Genomic DNA, 14,012 nt, shown 5'->3' with positions numbered 1-14,012 from the left:
GTTATAAAAAAATGACTTTTAATCCTCTCTCTTCATTTACATTACAACTTAAAAAAATCATTGGTGAGGCAGCAGATGGCGGTGTTGTCGACAGGGGGCTGGCATCGGCGCTACTGGTGGCAGAACCAACAATTGCCACTTTTTACCTACTGCCTAAAGTGCACAAAAATGCCTCCATACCCCCAGGAAGACCTATTATATCGGGGTGTGGCAACTTCCTTGAAAAAGTTAACCGGTGGATTGATTCCATTCTTCAGCCGATGGTTGAAAATTTACCATCATATATCAAGGATACCGGTGACTTCCTCAGGAGGATTGACAGCTTATATGTAGGTAATGACACGATACTGGTGACAGGAGACGTTGAGTCACTATACACCAGTATCATCCATAAGGATGGCATTGAAGCTACCAAATTCTATCTGGATATGGCTGATATGCCCCCGGATTTTCGTGTGTTGGTGTTGCGTCTCCTTGAATTCTCCCTTACACATAATTTTTTTATTTTTATGGGTTCCTTCTCTCTACAGCTCCAGGGTACTGCAATGGGGGCGGCTTTTGCCCCCTCATATGCTAATTTATTCCTGGGGCTGTGGGAGAGGGACCTCCTCCTGTCAGATCGGCAGCCGTTGATGGACCGCGTCCTTTTTTGGGCGCGGTACATCGACAATATCTTCATGATCTGGCAGAGGTCGGTTGAGGAACTTAATTTATTTATGCAGGGAATGGGTTCGGGGGGACGCAACATCAACATCACGTTCAAGTGGTCTTTTGAACAGATTGAGTTCCTGGACGTATTGATAAAGAAGGATGCTGACGGTTTCCTGCAGTCCAATTTATATCGTAAACCAACTTCAACAAATATGCTCCTCCATGCATCTTCTGCACATCCCCAATTCATGATCAGATCGGTACCGGTCGGGCAGTTTCTCCGTCTTAGGAGGATCTGCTCGACCGATGTGGATTTTGAACAACAGGCTCATAACCTCATGGTAAGATTTAGAGAGAGAGGGTACAGTGGGAGAGTTGTAAAAAAAGCATACCACAGAGCCAAGTATTCATCTAGGAATTCACTACTATACTCCCAACCGAAATCTGAATCAAGTGACAAAATTCGCTTTGTGACTAATTATTGTGCACAGATTCCATCTATACGTGATTGCCTGGAGAAGGCATTTCCTATACTCCAAGCCGACCCCACCCTTAATAAAATTATCCCCGAGAAGATATCGATTACCATGCGCCGAAATAAAAACCTTCGGGATCATTTGATCCGTAGCCACTACGTGAGTAATAGGAGAGATCCAACATTTTTGGGAAATTTTAAACCCAGTGTGAAATTGGGGTGCTTCCCCTGTGGAGAGTGCGTCGCATGCCCCAATATATGCCGTGAGAGTACCTTCACTGACGCTAAAAATACTAAAACCTATCAAATACGGAAATATATAACATGCAATTCTAGGGCAGTTATATATTATGCGACATTTCCTTGTCCTAAGATCTATATTGGACTCACGACGCGTCAGCTGAAGGTACGTACTCGTGAGCATATATTGGGGATTGAAGCTGCGCGCAATGCGACTGACATTGAAGGCCTAAAAACCCTTCCAAGACATTTTTTTAAATTTCACTCCTGTAATAGTGGTCTACTAAAGGTGAAAGGTATCGATCAAATTGAGTTGGGGATTAGGGGTGGTGAGATCAGCAGGAGATTGGCCCAACTTGAGGCCAGATGGATATACACACTGGGTACTGTATGTCCATCTGGCCTCAACGAAAATATTAGCTTTGCGTCATTTCTATAGAGTTGCATGCCGTCTTGGCATGCATGGCCTGTAATGCCTTATATATATATTTTTTGTGCCTTATATGCATCTATTTTTATGGTGTTAATTAATTTTTGTCTAATTAACCCCCTTGTTTTTATTATTAATTTCTAGTTAATTGTGAATACCTTCTCATGAATGGAGATATACCTATTGATGGAAGAGAATAAATGGAAAGACTGATGATTTGACATTTCATACCTAATGTATGGGCAGACGCAATGGATATTGCCTAATGACATTGTTTGGCGGACATATGGAAAGTGCTAAGCAGCAACCATTATGGGTGCTGTGGTGATGGGGGACTATACCTATCCCCTTGTTCTATAATAAATGTATAAATATTCTAACTTATATCCGATATTCCATAATTTGTATGTTTTGTCATATATATGGTTTATATTTCTAATCAGTGGTGGTATAGTAATATAATAATTCTTTATTACCTCTTTTGTCGACATCTATGTGCCATAAATAGGATAAGGGTAAATATATATATATCCTATATTTCCCCTTTCCATGAGATGATGTTTTTCACATAACTAGTTTATATGTATAGCACAATTATCATGTTTTTGCACATATATAATTCATCTGATACCTGCACGCACGGCTGTCACTGGCGGCCGGCACTGACCAGCTTGCTGTGTCTATACTGGTCTTCTACTCCCGGGCTATAACATCCTGGGGCTGATGACTGGTGACGCGGTAGCTGGATCAGCGTCGGCAAGGCGTCATGACAACGCGCGCGTCATCTAAGGGGTTGATGGTGATTGGAGGCAGGCAGTATTTAAAGTCCGCACTCCCGGGTGATTAGACACGCCCCCTGACGAAGGTTGAGAAGCCGAAACACGTGTTGGGAGTTCCAGTTTACAGCGGTAAATACACATTGCATTGTTTTGTCAACCACTGTGGCTTGGTGCCTGTAGTACGCCGTAATATACGGTAGTTATGGTCGGCCTTGGCCACAATGTGGTATTGCCGATCAGTGGTCCTATGCCCATAATCTGTACGTCTAGCATATGGTGCAGAGGTGTTTTTGGCCTTTTTTTGGCTATAGATTGGCCTTAGGAAAAATCTGTGATATAGTGACCTCTGCTGTCTATTTGTAAAAACTACACCTATACGATTGGATCTATTTCTGTTTAGGATCCCAATATATGAGTCCCTGGCTCTCCTTATGTTAAGGATATATGGCATCTAACCATGTGCAATGAGCCATTATAGGATGTACCTATTTGCTAGGTTTTATAGACATAACTTTATACATGCAGTTTCCTTTGAACCATGTGCCATATAATAAAGGTGTATATATAGTGTGCTGTTATGGGCATGTATACATGGCTAATTATGTGTCCTTTTGGGAGACTATATGTATGATTAGAGGCTGCATTTTCAATAGGCTATGTAACTGGTGGTTACAACTATACAATCCCGCTGTATAAATATGATATATATATATGATGCATAATTTGTGTCCACAGAATCATTTGTGATAACACTTGACAATAAAAATCACTATTTGTACAACTTTGATCTTTATCTTTATTGGGCTTTGATCGTTTGTTCTCTTTTTTGTTCTCATAAATATTGTACGATTTATGCCCCCTTTTTTTGATATAGTCCTGGTGTCACAATTGAAATTATTATATATGCTATATTGCAATTTGTGAAAATGTAATACTGTATTCTATATTACTGGGTACTGTTCTCAATACACACAGACACGCATAGTGCTCTGCTGCATATATACATACATACATACAGACACGCATACTGCTCTGCTGCATATATACATACATACAGACAGACACGCATATTACTCTGCTGCATATATATATATATACATACATACAGACACGCATACTGCTCTGCTGCATATATACATACATATAGACACAAATACTGCTCTGCTTCATATATACATACATACATACAGACACGCATACTACTCTGCTGCATATATACATACATACATACAGACACGCATACTGCTCTGCTGCATATATACATACATACATACAGACACGCATACTGCTCTGCTGCATATATACATACATATAGACACAAATACTGCTCTGCTGCATATATACATACATACATACAGACACGCATACTGCTCTGCTGCATATATACATACATATAGACACAAATACTGCTCTGCTGCATATATACATACATACATACAGACACGCATACTGCTCTGCTGCATATATACATACATATAGACACGCATACTGCTCTGCTGCATATATACATACATACAGACACGCATACTCCTCTGCTGCATATATACATACATACATACAGACACGCATACTGCTCTGCTGCATATATACATACATACAGGTACGCATACTGCTCTGCTGCATATATACATACATATAGACAGGCATACTGCTCTGCTGCCTGCATACATACATACAAACACACACCTTGCTCTGCGGGGCCCACACACGCGGCTCAAGGGGGCCACACACGCGGCTCCGGGGGCCACACACGCGGCTCTGCGGGGCCCACACAAGCGGCTCTGCGGGGCCCACACATGCACGGGGGGACAGGGAGGGGCGGGGAGGGAGTGATGTCCCACATACTGATCAGGTCACGGTGCAGATGGCTGGGGCCCACACAGCGCTGGAGGGAAGCGATGTGCTGAGGGTCGCTGGCTGGCACTGTGACTCCTTCATCTGTTTCTGTGCGACTGAGCAGGACGCCGGGCGGTAGCTCTGCCCACAGATGATGCTCAATGCAGGAGAACACAGTGAACGCTGTGGTCTGCGGGCCTTAAAGGGCCGGTAGCCACAGTTTCCAGTGCCAAGGACTGCTGTCCCCGGAACTCGGCCCGGGGGCAGCAGAACTGACGAGCTCGAGTGGGCCCCCCCAGCTCTCCAGGGCCCCGGCATTTGCCCGGGTATGCAGCATGCTGACGCCGGCCCTGATGGTGAGTACAGATATTTGCATTGCTTCTGTCTTTACCTACATGTGCACATTCTGTAGGCAGAGTATAAACATATTTGTATAGTTTGTTTGGCATGTATTAATGGGCCTGATTCATTTTGAGATACACTGGAGACTCACAAACAGGAGAGTGTAGTTTTCTGGCCTTTTGAAGTATTCATTGCAGTTTACTAGTAATGTCAGCATGTGTATATGTGGTCTGCAAAGCATGTTATGCATGTACAAAAGGCATTTCAGGGTGGTTAAGCCACATCCGTGAAAATCACGCACGTTTTTCACGGACGTGTCAAAGGTGCGTATATCCCTCCGTTTGTCGTTTTTATGGCTCAATGTGTGTTCTTCGTGTGTTCAGCACCACGGAGATCAGGAACTTTCTGCTCACCTGACCCTGGCGTTGCTGTCCGTGGTGCTGATCTTCGGTCTCTGGTCCTCCCGACTCCCCACTGCTGCTGCTTCCGCCCGCAGTGGAATAAATATGCGATGAGCATAATGAGCGGGGGTTGGAAGCAAGTGACAGCAGCGGCAGAGAATGCAGCACTGGGGACAGGTGAGTATAGAATTTTTCTTTTTTTACCAACACGAGTGTTTTCTCCGGAGTGTGTCACATGGATCATATCCGTGCGGTCTGTGTGTGGGCCGTGTGATACCCGTGATGCCGGAGAAAAATGGACATGTCTACGTGTGGAGTACACGGGCACACGTATGCTCCACACGTACACACGGTCCATAGCAAAACACGCACGTGTGCGCAGACCCATTGATTTTAATGGGTCTACATGTGCCCGTGTCTCCGGCACGTGAGGAAACGAACCAAACATGTACCGGAGACACGGACGTGTGAAGGGGGCCTATGGGAGAGGCAGCATCCAGAGCGCATGAAATTGGGATTTATTCTGCAGACACACCGCATCCATTACGCAGTGTTTCTTCATCGATTTGAAGCGCACATGCACTGCCAAATCACTGCAGATTTTTCAGCATGGACACTACGCAACGTGTGCACATAGCCTTAGCGTGCAAGACACTTCAGGTTTCTCATTGACACAACTACACTAAAAACGTGATAAATACCCGCAACACACATCCGTTTTTTTTGTACGTGTGCGGTACGTATTTGCACGTACCGGAGACACGTACACACGGAGACCCATGTTATTCAATGGTAGATGGCACACGCACGTAAAATCACATGGAACGTGTGTCCGTGTCGTAAGTACATGTGTGCGCTTTTCTACACGGACGACATGTCCGTTTTTTGCCGGCAACACGCAGGCACGGACCCGCTTTAGTCTATGGGTCCGTGCCTGCACGGACCGCACACGGAGTATTTCCGTGTTCAGCACGTATCGTCCGTGTCAGTTTTTCATCACAAAATCTGAAACACTTGTTACCAATCTATCAGGTCAATTGTAGGCCATTAATTCTGGCGCCAAACATACATTTCCTGTCTCACTTGCACGCCAGACAGCAGCTGGGCACCTGTCCTCTCACTGCAGGGGAACTTTGAGCACAGAGAACAACACAGGTACTGAGTATGGCGCCCAGAATCGATACAGAGAGGCTGATTGGAGAAGTGGAGAGGCATCCAGAGCTGTGGGACACACGTGTTGATGGCTATCATGACAGGTTAATGGTGGAATGAGCATGGATGTCTGTGGCAGAGATAGTCTACCCTAGGAATGGATGGTCTCAATGTACCTCTGGAAAGAAAAATAGATATGGTGAGCAGGGCCGGCTCCAGGTTTTTGTGGGCCCCGGGCGGAAGAGTCCCAGTGGGCCCCATAAACACGCAGACACACACACATACACAGATACATACACGTACATATACATATTTAAAGACAAACTCACAAAAATACATATAAACAGACAAATCTATACAGTCATATACACTGACATACATAGATACACATCATACATGCATACATACAGAGACACACACTGCTATGCTGCATACATACATATAGACAGACACACATATACTGCTCTGCTACATACATACATACAGACACACACATACTGCTCTGCATGCATACATACATACATATAGACAGACACACACATACTGCTCTGCTGCATGCATACATACAGACACACACACACACACTGCTCTGATGCAGACATACATATAGACAGACACACACATACTGCTCTGCTGCATGCATACATACATACAGACACACACACACACACTGCTCTGCTACATACATACATATAGACAGACACACACATACTGCTCTGCTGCATGCATACATACATACAGACACACACACACACTGCTCTGCTGCAGACATACATATAGACAGACAGACACACACACTGCTCTGCTGCAGACATATATAGACAGACAGACACACACACACACACTGCTCTGCTGCATACATACATACAGACAGACACACATATACTGCTCTGCTGCATGCATACATACATACAGACACATACTGCTCTGCTGCATACATATATATAGACAGACAGACACATACTGCTCTGCATGCATACATACAGACAGACACGCATACTGCTCTGCTGCATACATACATGCATACATACAGACAGACACGCATACTGCTCTGCATGCATACAGACATGCATACTGCTCTGCTGCATACATACATGCATACATACAGACACGCATACTGCTCTGCTGCATACATACATGCATACATACAGACACGTTTACTGCTCTGCTGCATACATACATGCATACACGCATACTGCTTAGCATGCATACATACAGACACGCATACTGCTCTGCTGCATATATACATACATACATACAGACACGCATACTGCTCTGCTGCATACATACATGCATACATACAGACAGACACGCATATTGCTCTGCTGCATATATACATACATACATACAGACACGCATACTGCTCTGCTGCATATATACATACATAGATACAGACACGCATACTGCTCTGCTGCATACATACATGCATACATACAGACACGCATACTGCTCTGCTGCATACATACATGCATACATACAGACACGTATACTGCTCTGCTGCATACATACATGCATACACGCATACTGCTTAGCATGCATACATACAGACACGCATACTGCTCTGCTGCATATATACATACAGACACGCATACTGCTCTGCTGCATATATACATACATATAGACACAAATACTGCTCTGCTGCATATATACATACATACATACAGACACGCATACTGCTCTGCTGCATATATACATACATATAGACACGCATACTGCTCTGCTGCATATATACATACATACAGACACGCATACTGCTCTGCTGCATATATACATACATACATACAGACACGCATACTGCTCTGCTGCATATATACATACATATAGACACGCATACTGCTCTGCTGCATGCATACATACATACAAACACACACCTTGCTCTGTGGGGCCCACACACGCGGCTCAAGGGGGCCACACACGTGGCTCCGGGGGCCACACACGCGGCTCTGCGGGGCCCATACAAGCGGCTCTGCGGGGCCCACACACGCACGGGGGACAGGGAGGGGCGGGGAGGGAGTGATGTCCCACATACTGATCAGGTCACGGTGCAGATGGCTGGGGCCCACACAGCGCTGGAGGGAAGCGATGTGCTGAGGGTCGCTGGCTGGCACTGTGACTCCTTCATCTGTTTCTGTGCGACCGAGCAGGACGCCGGGCGGTAGCTCCGCCCACAGATGATGCTCAATGCAGGAGAACACAGTGAACGCTGTGGTCTGCGGGCCTTAAAGGGCCGGCAGCCACAGTTTCCAGTGCCAAGGACTGCTGTCCCCGGAACTCGGCCCGGGGGCAGCAGAACTGACGAGGCCGAGTGGGCCCCCCCAGCTCTCCAGGGCCCCGGCATTTGCCCGGGTATGCAGCATGCTGACGCCGGCCCTGATGGTGAGTACAGATATTTGCATTGCTTCTGTCTTTACCTACATGTGCACATTCTGTAGGCAGAGTATAAACATATTTGTATAGTTTGTTTGGCATGTATTAATGGGCCTGATTCATTTTGAGATACACTGGAGACTCACAAACAGGAGAGTGTAGTTTTCTGGCCTTTTGAAGTATTCATTGCAGTTTACTAGTAATGTCAGCATGTGTATATGTGGTCTGCAAAGCATGTTATGCATGTACAAAAGGCATTTCAGGGTGGTTAAGCCACTATTAAACATGTTTGGGTTTTTTTTGGTTTGCATTTCTGTGCATTGTCTATTGCAAATGTGCTGTGAATTGTCTATACATTTTGAGTTGTATTTCTATGTTTGGTTTATTATGCATGTTCCTTGGTGTCACTATGTCTGGAATGGTAACAGTAATGTGTAGTGCAGTCATGGCGAACCTTTTACAGGCCGAGTGCCCAAACTGTAGCCCTAAACTCAATTTTTTTTCCGAAGTGCCAACCAATCCTATTATGTAAATAATTAATTGTAACCTTACCTTTGCCGTCTTCTCTTCTCTTCAGCAGGGGGCATCACGCTCATGCTTACCACACATTGAAGCTGAGCCCCTGCCCTTTCCAGACACAGCAGTTGGATTGATATTTCTGGAAAAAATTGCAGCATATTAGACAGAGATTTTAGCATGGAAAGCAATCAGATGTCACCCTGTAATCCACATCTACATTTCAAAGTCTGAACATCTTGAAATCCCATAAAGACGTACGAGTGGCTCCCCTCCCCATCATTGTGTAGTTCTGTCCACTTCCTCCGCCACTTCCTGGTAAACATGTCCCCCATCCTGATATATATTTCCTACATTCTGGTATATTTGTCCCTATCACGGCCCCATCCTGGTAAATGTCCTCCATCCTGGTAAATGTTATCCATTCTGGCATGTTCCCCCATGCTGGTAAATGTACCCCATCCTGACATATTGCCCATCCTTGTAAATGTTCCCCCATCATGGCATGTACCCCATTCCTGGTAAATGTTCCCCCATCCCGGCATGTACCCCATTCCTGGTAAATGTCCCCCATCCAGGTAAATGTACCCCTTCCTGGTAAATGTACCCTATCGTGGCATGTTTCCTCCATCCTGGCATGCATGTTTCCTCCATCCTGACAGGCATGTTTCCTCCATCCTGGCATGCATGTTTCCTCCATCCTGACATGCATGTTTCCTCCATCCTGGCATGCATGTTTCCTCCATCCTGGCATGCATGTTTCCTCCATCCTGGCATGCATGTTTCCTCCATCCTGCCATGCATGTTTCCTCCATGCTGGCATGCATGTTTCCTCCATCCTGGCATGCATGTTTCCTCCATCCTGGCATGCATGTTTCCTCCATCCTGCCATGCATGTTTCCTCCATCCTGGCATGCATGTTTCCTCCATCCTGGCATGCATGTTTCCTCCATCCTAGCATGCATGTTTCCTCCATCCTGCCATGCATGTTTCCTCCATCCTGGCATGCATGTTTCCTCCATCCTGCCATGCATGTTTCCTCCATCCTGGCATGCATGTTTCCTCCATACTGGCATGCATGTTTCCTCCATCCTGGCATGCATTTTTCCTCCATCCTGGCATGCATGTTTCTTCCATCCTGGCATGCATGTTTCCTCCATCCTGGCATGCATGTTTCCTCCATCCTGGCATGTATGTTTCCTCCATCCTGGCATGCATGTTTCCTCCATCCTGGCATGCATGTTTTCTCCATCCTGGCATGCATGTTTCTTCCATCCTGGCATGCATGTTTCCTCCATCCTTGCATGCATGTTTCCTCCATCCTGGCATGCATGTTTTCTCCATCCTGGCATGCATGTTTTCCCCATCCTGGCATGTATGCTTCCTCCATCCTCACATGCATGTTTCCTCCATCCTGGCATGCATGTTTCCTCCATCCTCACATGCATGTTTCCTACATCCTGGCATGCATGTTTTCCCCATCCTGGCATGCATGTTTTCCCCATCCTGGCATGTATGTTTCCTCCATCCTCACATGCATGTTTCCTCCATCCTGGCATGCATGTTTCCTCCATCCTGGCATGCATGTTTCCTCCATCCTCACATGCATGTTTCCTCCATCCTGGCATGCATGTTTCCTCCATCCTCACATGCATGTTTCCTCCATCCTGGCATGCATGTTTCCTCCATCCTGACATGCATGTTTCCTCCATCCTGGCATGCATGTTTCCTCCATCCTAGCATGCATGTTTCCTCCATCCTGCCATGCATGTTTCCTCCATCCTGGCATGCATGTTTCCTCCATCCTGCCATGCATGTTTCCTCCATCCTGCCATGCATGTTTCCTCCATCCTGGCATGCATTTTTCCTCCATCCTGGCATGCATGTTTCCTCCATCCTGGCATGCATGTTTCCTCCATCCTGGCATGTATGTTTCCTCCATCCTGGCATGCATGTTTCTTCCATCCTGGCATGCATGTTTCTTCCATCCTGGCATGCATGTTTCCTCCATCCTGGCATGCATGTTTCCTCCATCCTGGCATGTATGTTTCCTCCATCCTGGCATGCATGTTTCCTCCATCCTGGCATGCATGTTTTCTCCATCCTGGCATGCATGTTTCCTCCATCCTGGCATGCATGTTTCCTCCATCCTCGCATGCATGTTTCCTCCATCCTGGCATGCATGTTTTCTCCATCCTGGCATGCATGTTTTCCCCATCCTGGCATGTATGCTTCCTCCATCCTCACATGCATGTTTCCTCCATCCTGGCATGCATGTTTCCTCCATCCTCACATGCATGTTTCCTACATCCTGGCATGCATGTTTTCCCCATCCTGGCATGCATGTTTTCCCCATCCTGGCATGTATGTTTCCTCCATCCTCACATGCATGTTTCCTCCATCCTGGCATGCATGTTTCCTCCATCCTGGCATGCATGTTTCCTCCATCCTCACATGCATGTTTCCTCCATCCTGGCATGCATGTTTCCTCCATCCTCACATGCATGTTTCCTCCATCCTGGCATGCATGTTTCCTCCATCCTGACATGCATGTTTCCTCCATCCTGGCATGCATGTTTCCTCCATCCTAGCATGCATGTTTCCTCCATCCTGCCATGCATGTTTCCTCCATCCTGGCATGCATGTTTCCTCCATCCTGCCATGCATGTTTCCTCCATCCTGCCATGCATGTTTCCTCCATCCTGGCATGCATTTTTCCTCCATCCTGGCATGCATGTTTCCTCCATCCTGGCATGCATGTTTCCTCCATCCTGGCATGTATGTTTCCTCCATCCTGGCATGCATGTTTCTTCCATCCTGGCATGCATTTTTCCTCCATCCTGGCATGCATGTTTCCTCCATCCTGGCATGCATGTTTCCTCCATCCTGGCATGTATGTTTCCTCCATCCTGGCATGCATGTTTCCTCCATCCTGGCATGCATGTTTTCTCCATCCTGGCATGCATGTTTCCTCCATCCTGGCATGCATGTTTCCTCCATCCTCGCATGCATGTTTCCTCCATCCTGGCATGCATGTTTTCCCCATCCTGGCATGTATGCTTCCTCCATCCTCACATGCATGTTTCCTCCATCCTGGCATGCATGTTTCCTCCATCCTCACATGCATGTTTCCTCCATCCTGGCATGCATGTTTCCTCCATCCTGGCATGCATGTTTCCTCCATCCTGGCATGTATGTTTCCTCCATCCTGGCATGCATGTTTCCTCCATCCTGGCATGTATGTTTCCTCCATCCTGGCATGCATGTTTCCTCCATCCTGGCATGCATGTTTTCTCCATCCTGGCATGCATGTTTCCTCCATCCTGGCATGCATGTTTCCTCCATCCTCGCATGCATGTTTCCTCCATCCTGGCAGGCATGTTTTCCCCATCCTGGCATGTATGCTTCCTCCATCCTCACATGCATGTTTCCTCCATCCTGGCATGCATGTTTCCTCCATCCTGGTATGCATGTTTCCTCCATCCTCACATGCATGTTTCCTCCATCCTGGCATGCATGTTTACTCCATCCTCACATGCATGTTTCCTCCATCCTGGCATGCATGTTTCCTCCATCCTAGCATGCATGTTTCCTCCATCCTGGCATGCATGTTTCCTCCATCCTCACATGCATGTTTTCCCCATCCTGGCATGTATATTTCCTCCATCCTCACATGCATGTTTCCTCCATCCTGGCATGCATGTTTCCTCCATCCTGGTATGCATGTTTCCTCCATCCTCACATGCATGTTTCCTCCATCCTGGCATGCATGTTTACTCCATCCTCACATGCATGTTTCCTCCATCCTGGCATGCAAGTTTCCTCCATCCTAGCATGCATGTTTCCTCCATCCTCACATGCATGTTTTCCCCATCCTGGCATGTATGTTTCCTCCATCCTCACGTGCATGTTTCCTCCATCCTCACGTGCATGTTTCCTCCATCCTGGCATGCATGTTTCCTCCATCCTCACATGCATGTTTCCTCCATCCTGGCATGCATGTTTCCTCCATCCTGGCATGCATGTTTCCTCCATCCTCACATGCATGTTTTCCCCCTCCTGGCATGCATGTTTCCTTCATCCTGCCATGCATGTTTCCTCCATCCTGGCATGCATATTTCCTCCATCCTAGCATGCATGTTTCCTCCATCCTGCCATGCATGTTTCCTCCATCCTGGCATGCATGTTTCCTCCATCCTGCCATGCATGTTTACTCCATCCTGCCATGCATGTTTCCTCCATCCTGGCATGCATGTTTCCTCCATCCTGGCATGCATGTTTCCTACATCCTGGCATGTATGTTTCCTCCATCCTGGCATGCATGTTTCATCCATCCTGGCATGCATGTTTCCTCCATCCTGGCATGCATGTTTCCTCCATCCTCACATGCATGTTTCCTCCATCCTGGCATGCATGTTTTCCCCATCCTGGCATGCATGTTTTCCCCATCCTGGCATGTATGTTTCCTCCATCCTTACATGCATGTTTCCTCCATCCTGGCATGCATGTTTCCTCCATCCTGGCATGCATGTTTCCTCCATCCTCACATGCATGTTTTCCCCATCCTGGCATGTATGTTTCCTCCATCCTCACATGCATGTTTCCTCCATCCTGGCATGCATGTTTCCTCCATCCTGGCATGCATGTTTTCCCCATCCTGGCATGTATGTTTCCTCCATCCTCACATGCATGTTTCCTCCATCCTGGCATGCATGTTTCCTCCATCCTGGCATGCATGTTTCCTCCATCCTGGCATGCATGTTTCCTCCATCCTCACATGCATGTTTCCTCCATCCTGGCATGCATGTTTTCCCCATCCTGGC

General features: G+C 46.7%; 1 protein-coding gene across 1 annotated transcript in view; it reads left to right on the top strand.

The window, feature by feature from the left end:
* The first annotated feature begins 632 nt into the window (after positions 1–632).
* Positions 633–14,012, top strand: part of LOC142302451 (tubulin alpha-1B chain-like) — a 39,347-nt gene continuing 25,967 nt past the window's right edge. Inside the window, exons 1-2 of the mRNA XM_075343513.1 lie at positions 633–992; positions 1,143–1,286. Of these exons, the coding sequence (XP_075199628.1) occupies positions 633–992; positions 1,143–1,286 (504 nt within the window). The remainder of the gene's footprint in view (positions 993–1,142; positions 1,287–14,012) is intronic.

Source organism: Anomaloglossus baeobatrachus, chromosome 4, assembly GCF_048569485.1.
Source record: "Anomaloglossus baeobatrachus isolate aAnoBae1 chromosome 4, aAnoBae1.hap1, whole genome shotgun sequence".
Lineage (NCBI taxonomy): Eukaryota > Metazoa > Chordata > Amphibia > Anura > Aromobatidae > Anomaloglossus > Anomaloglossus baeobatrachus.
This window is presented reverse-complemented; position numbering and strand designations above follow the sequence as displayed.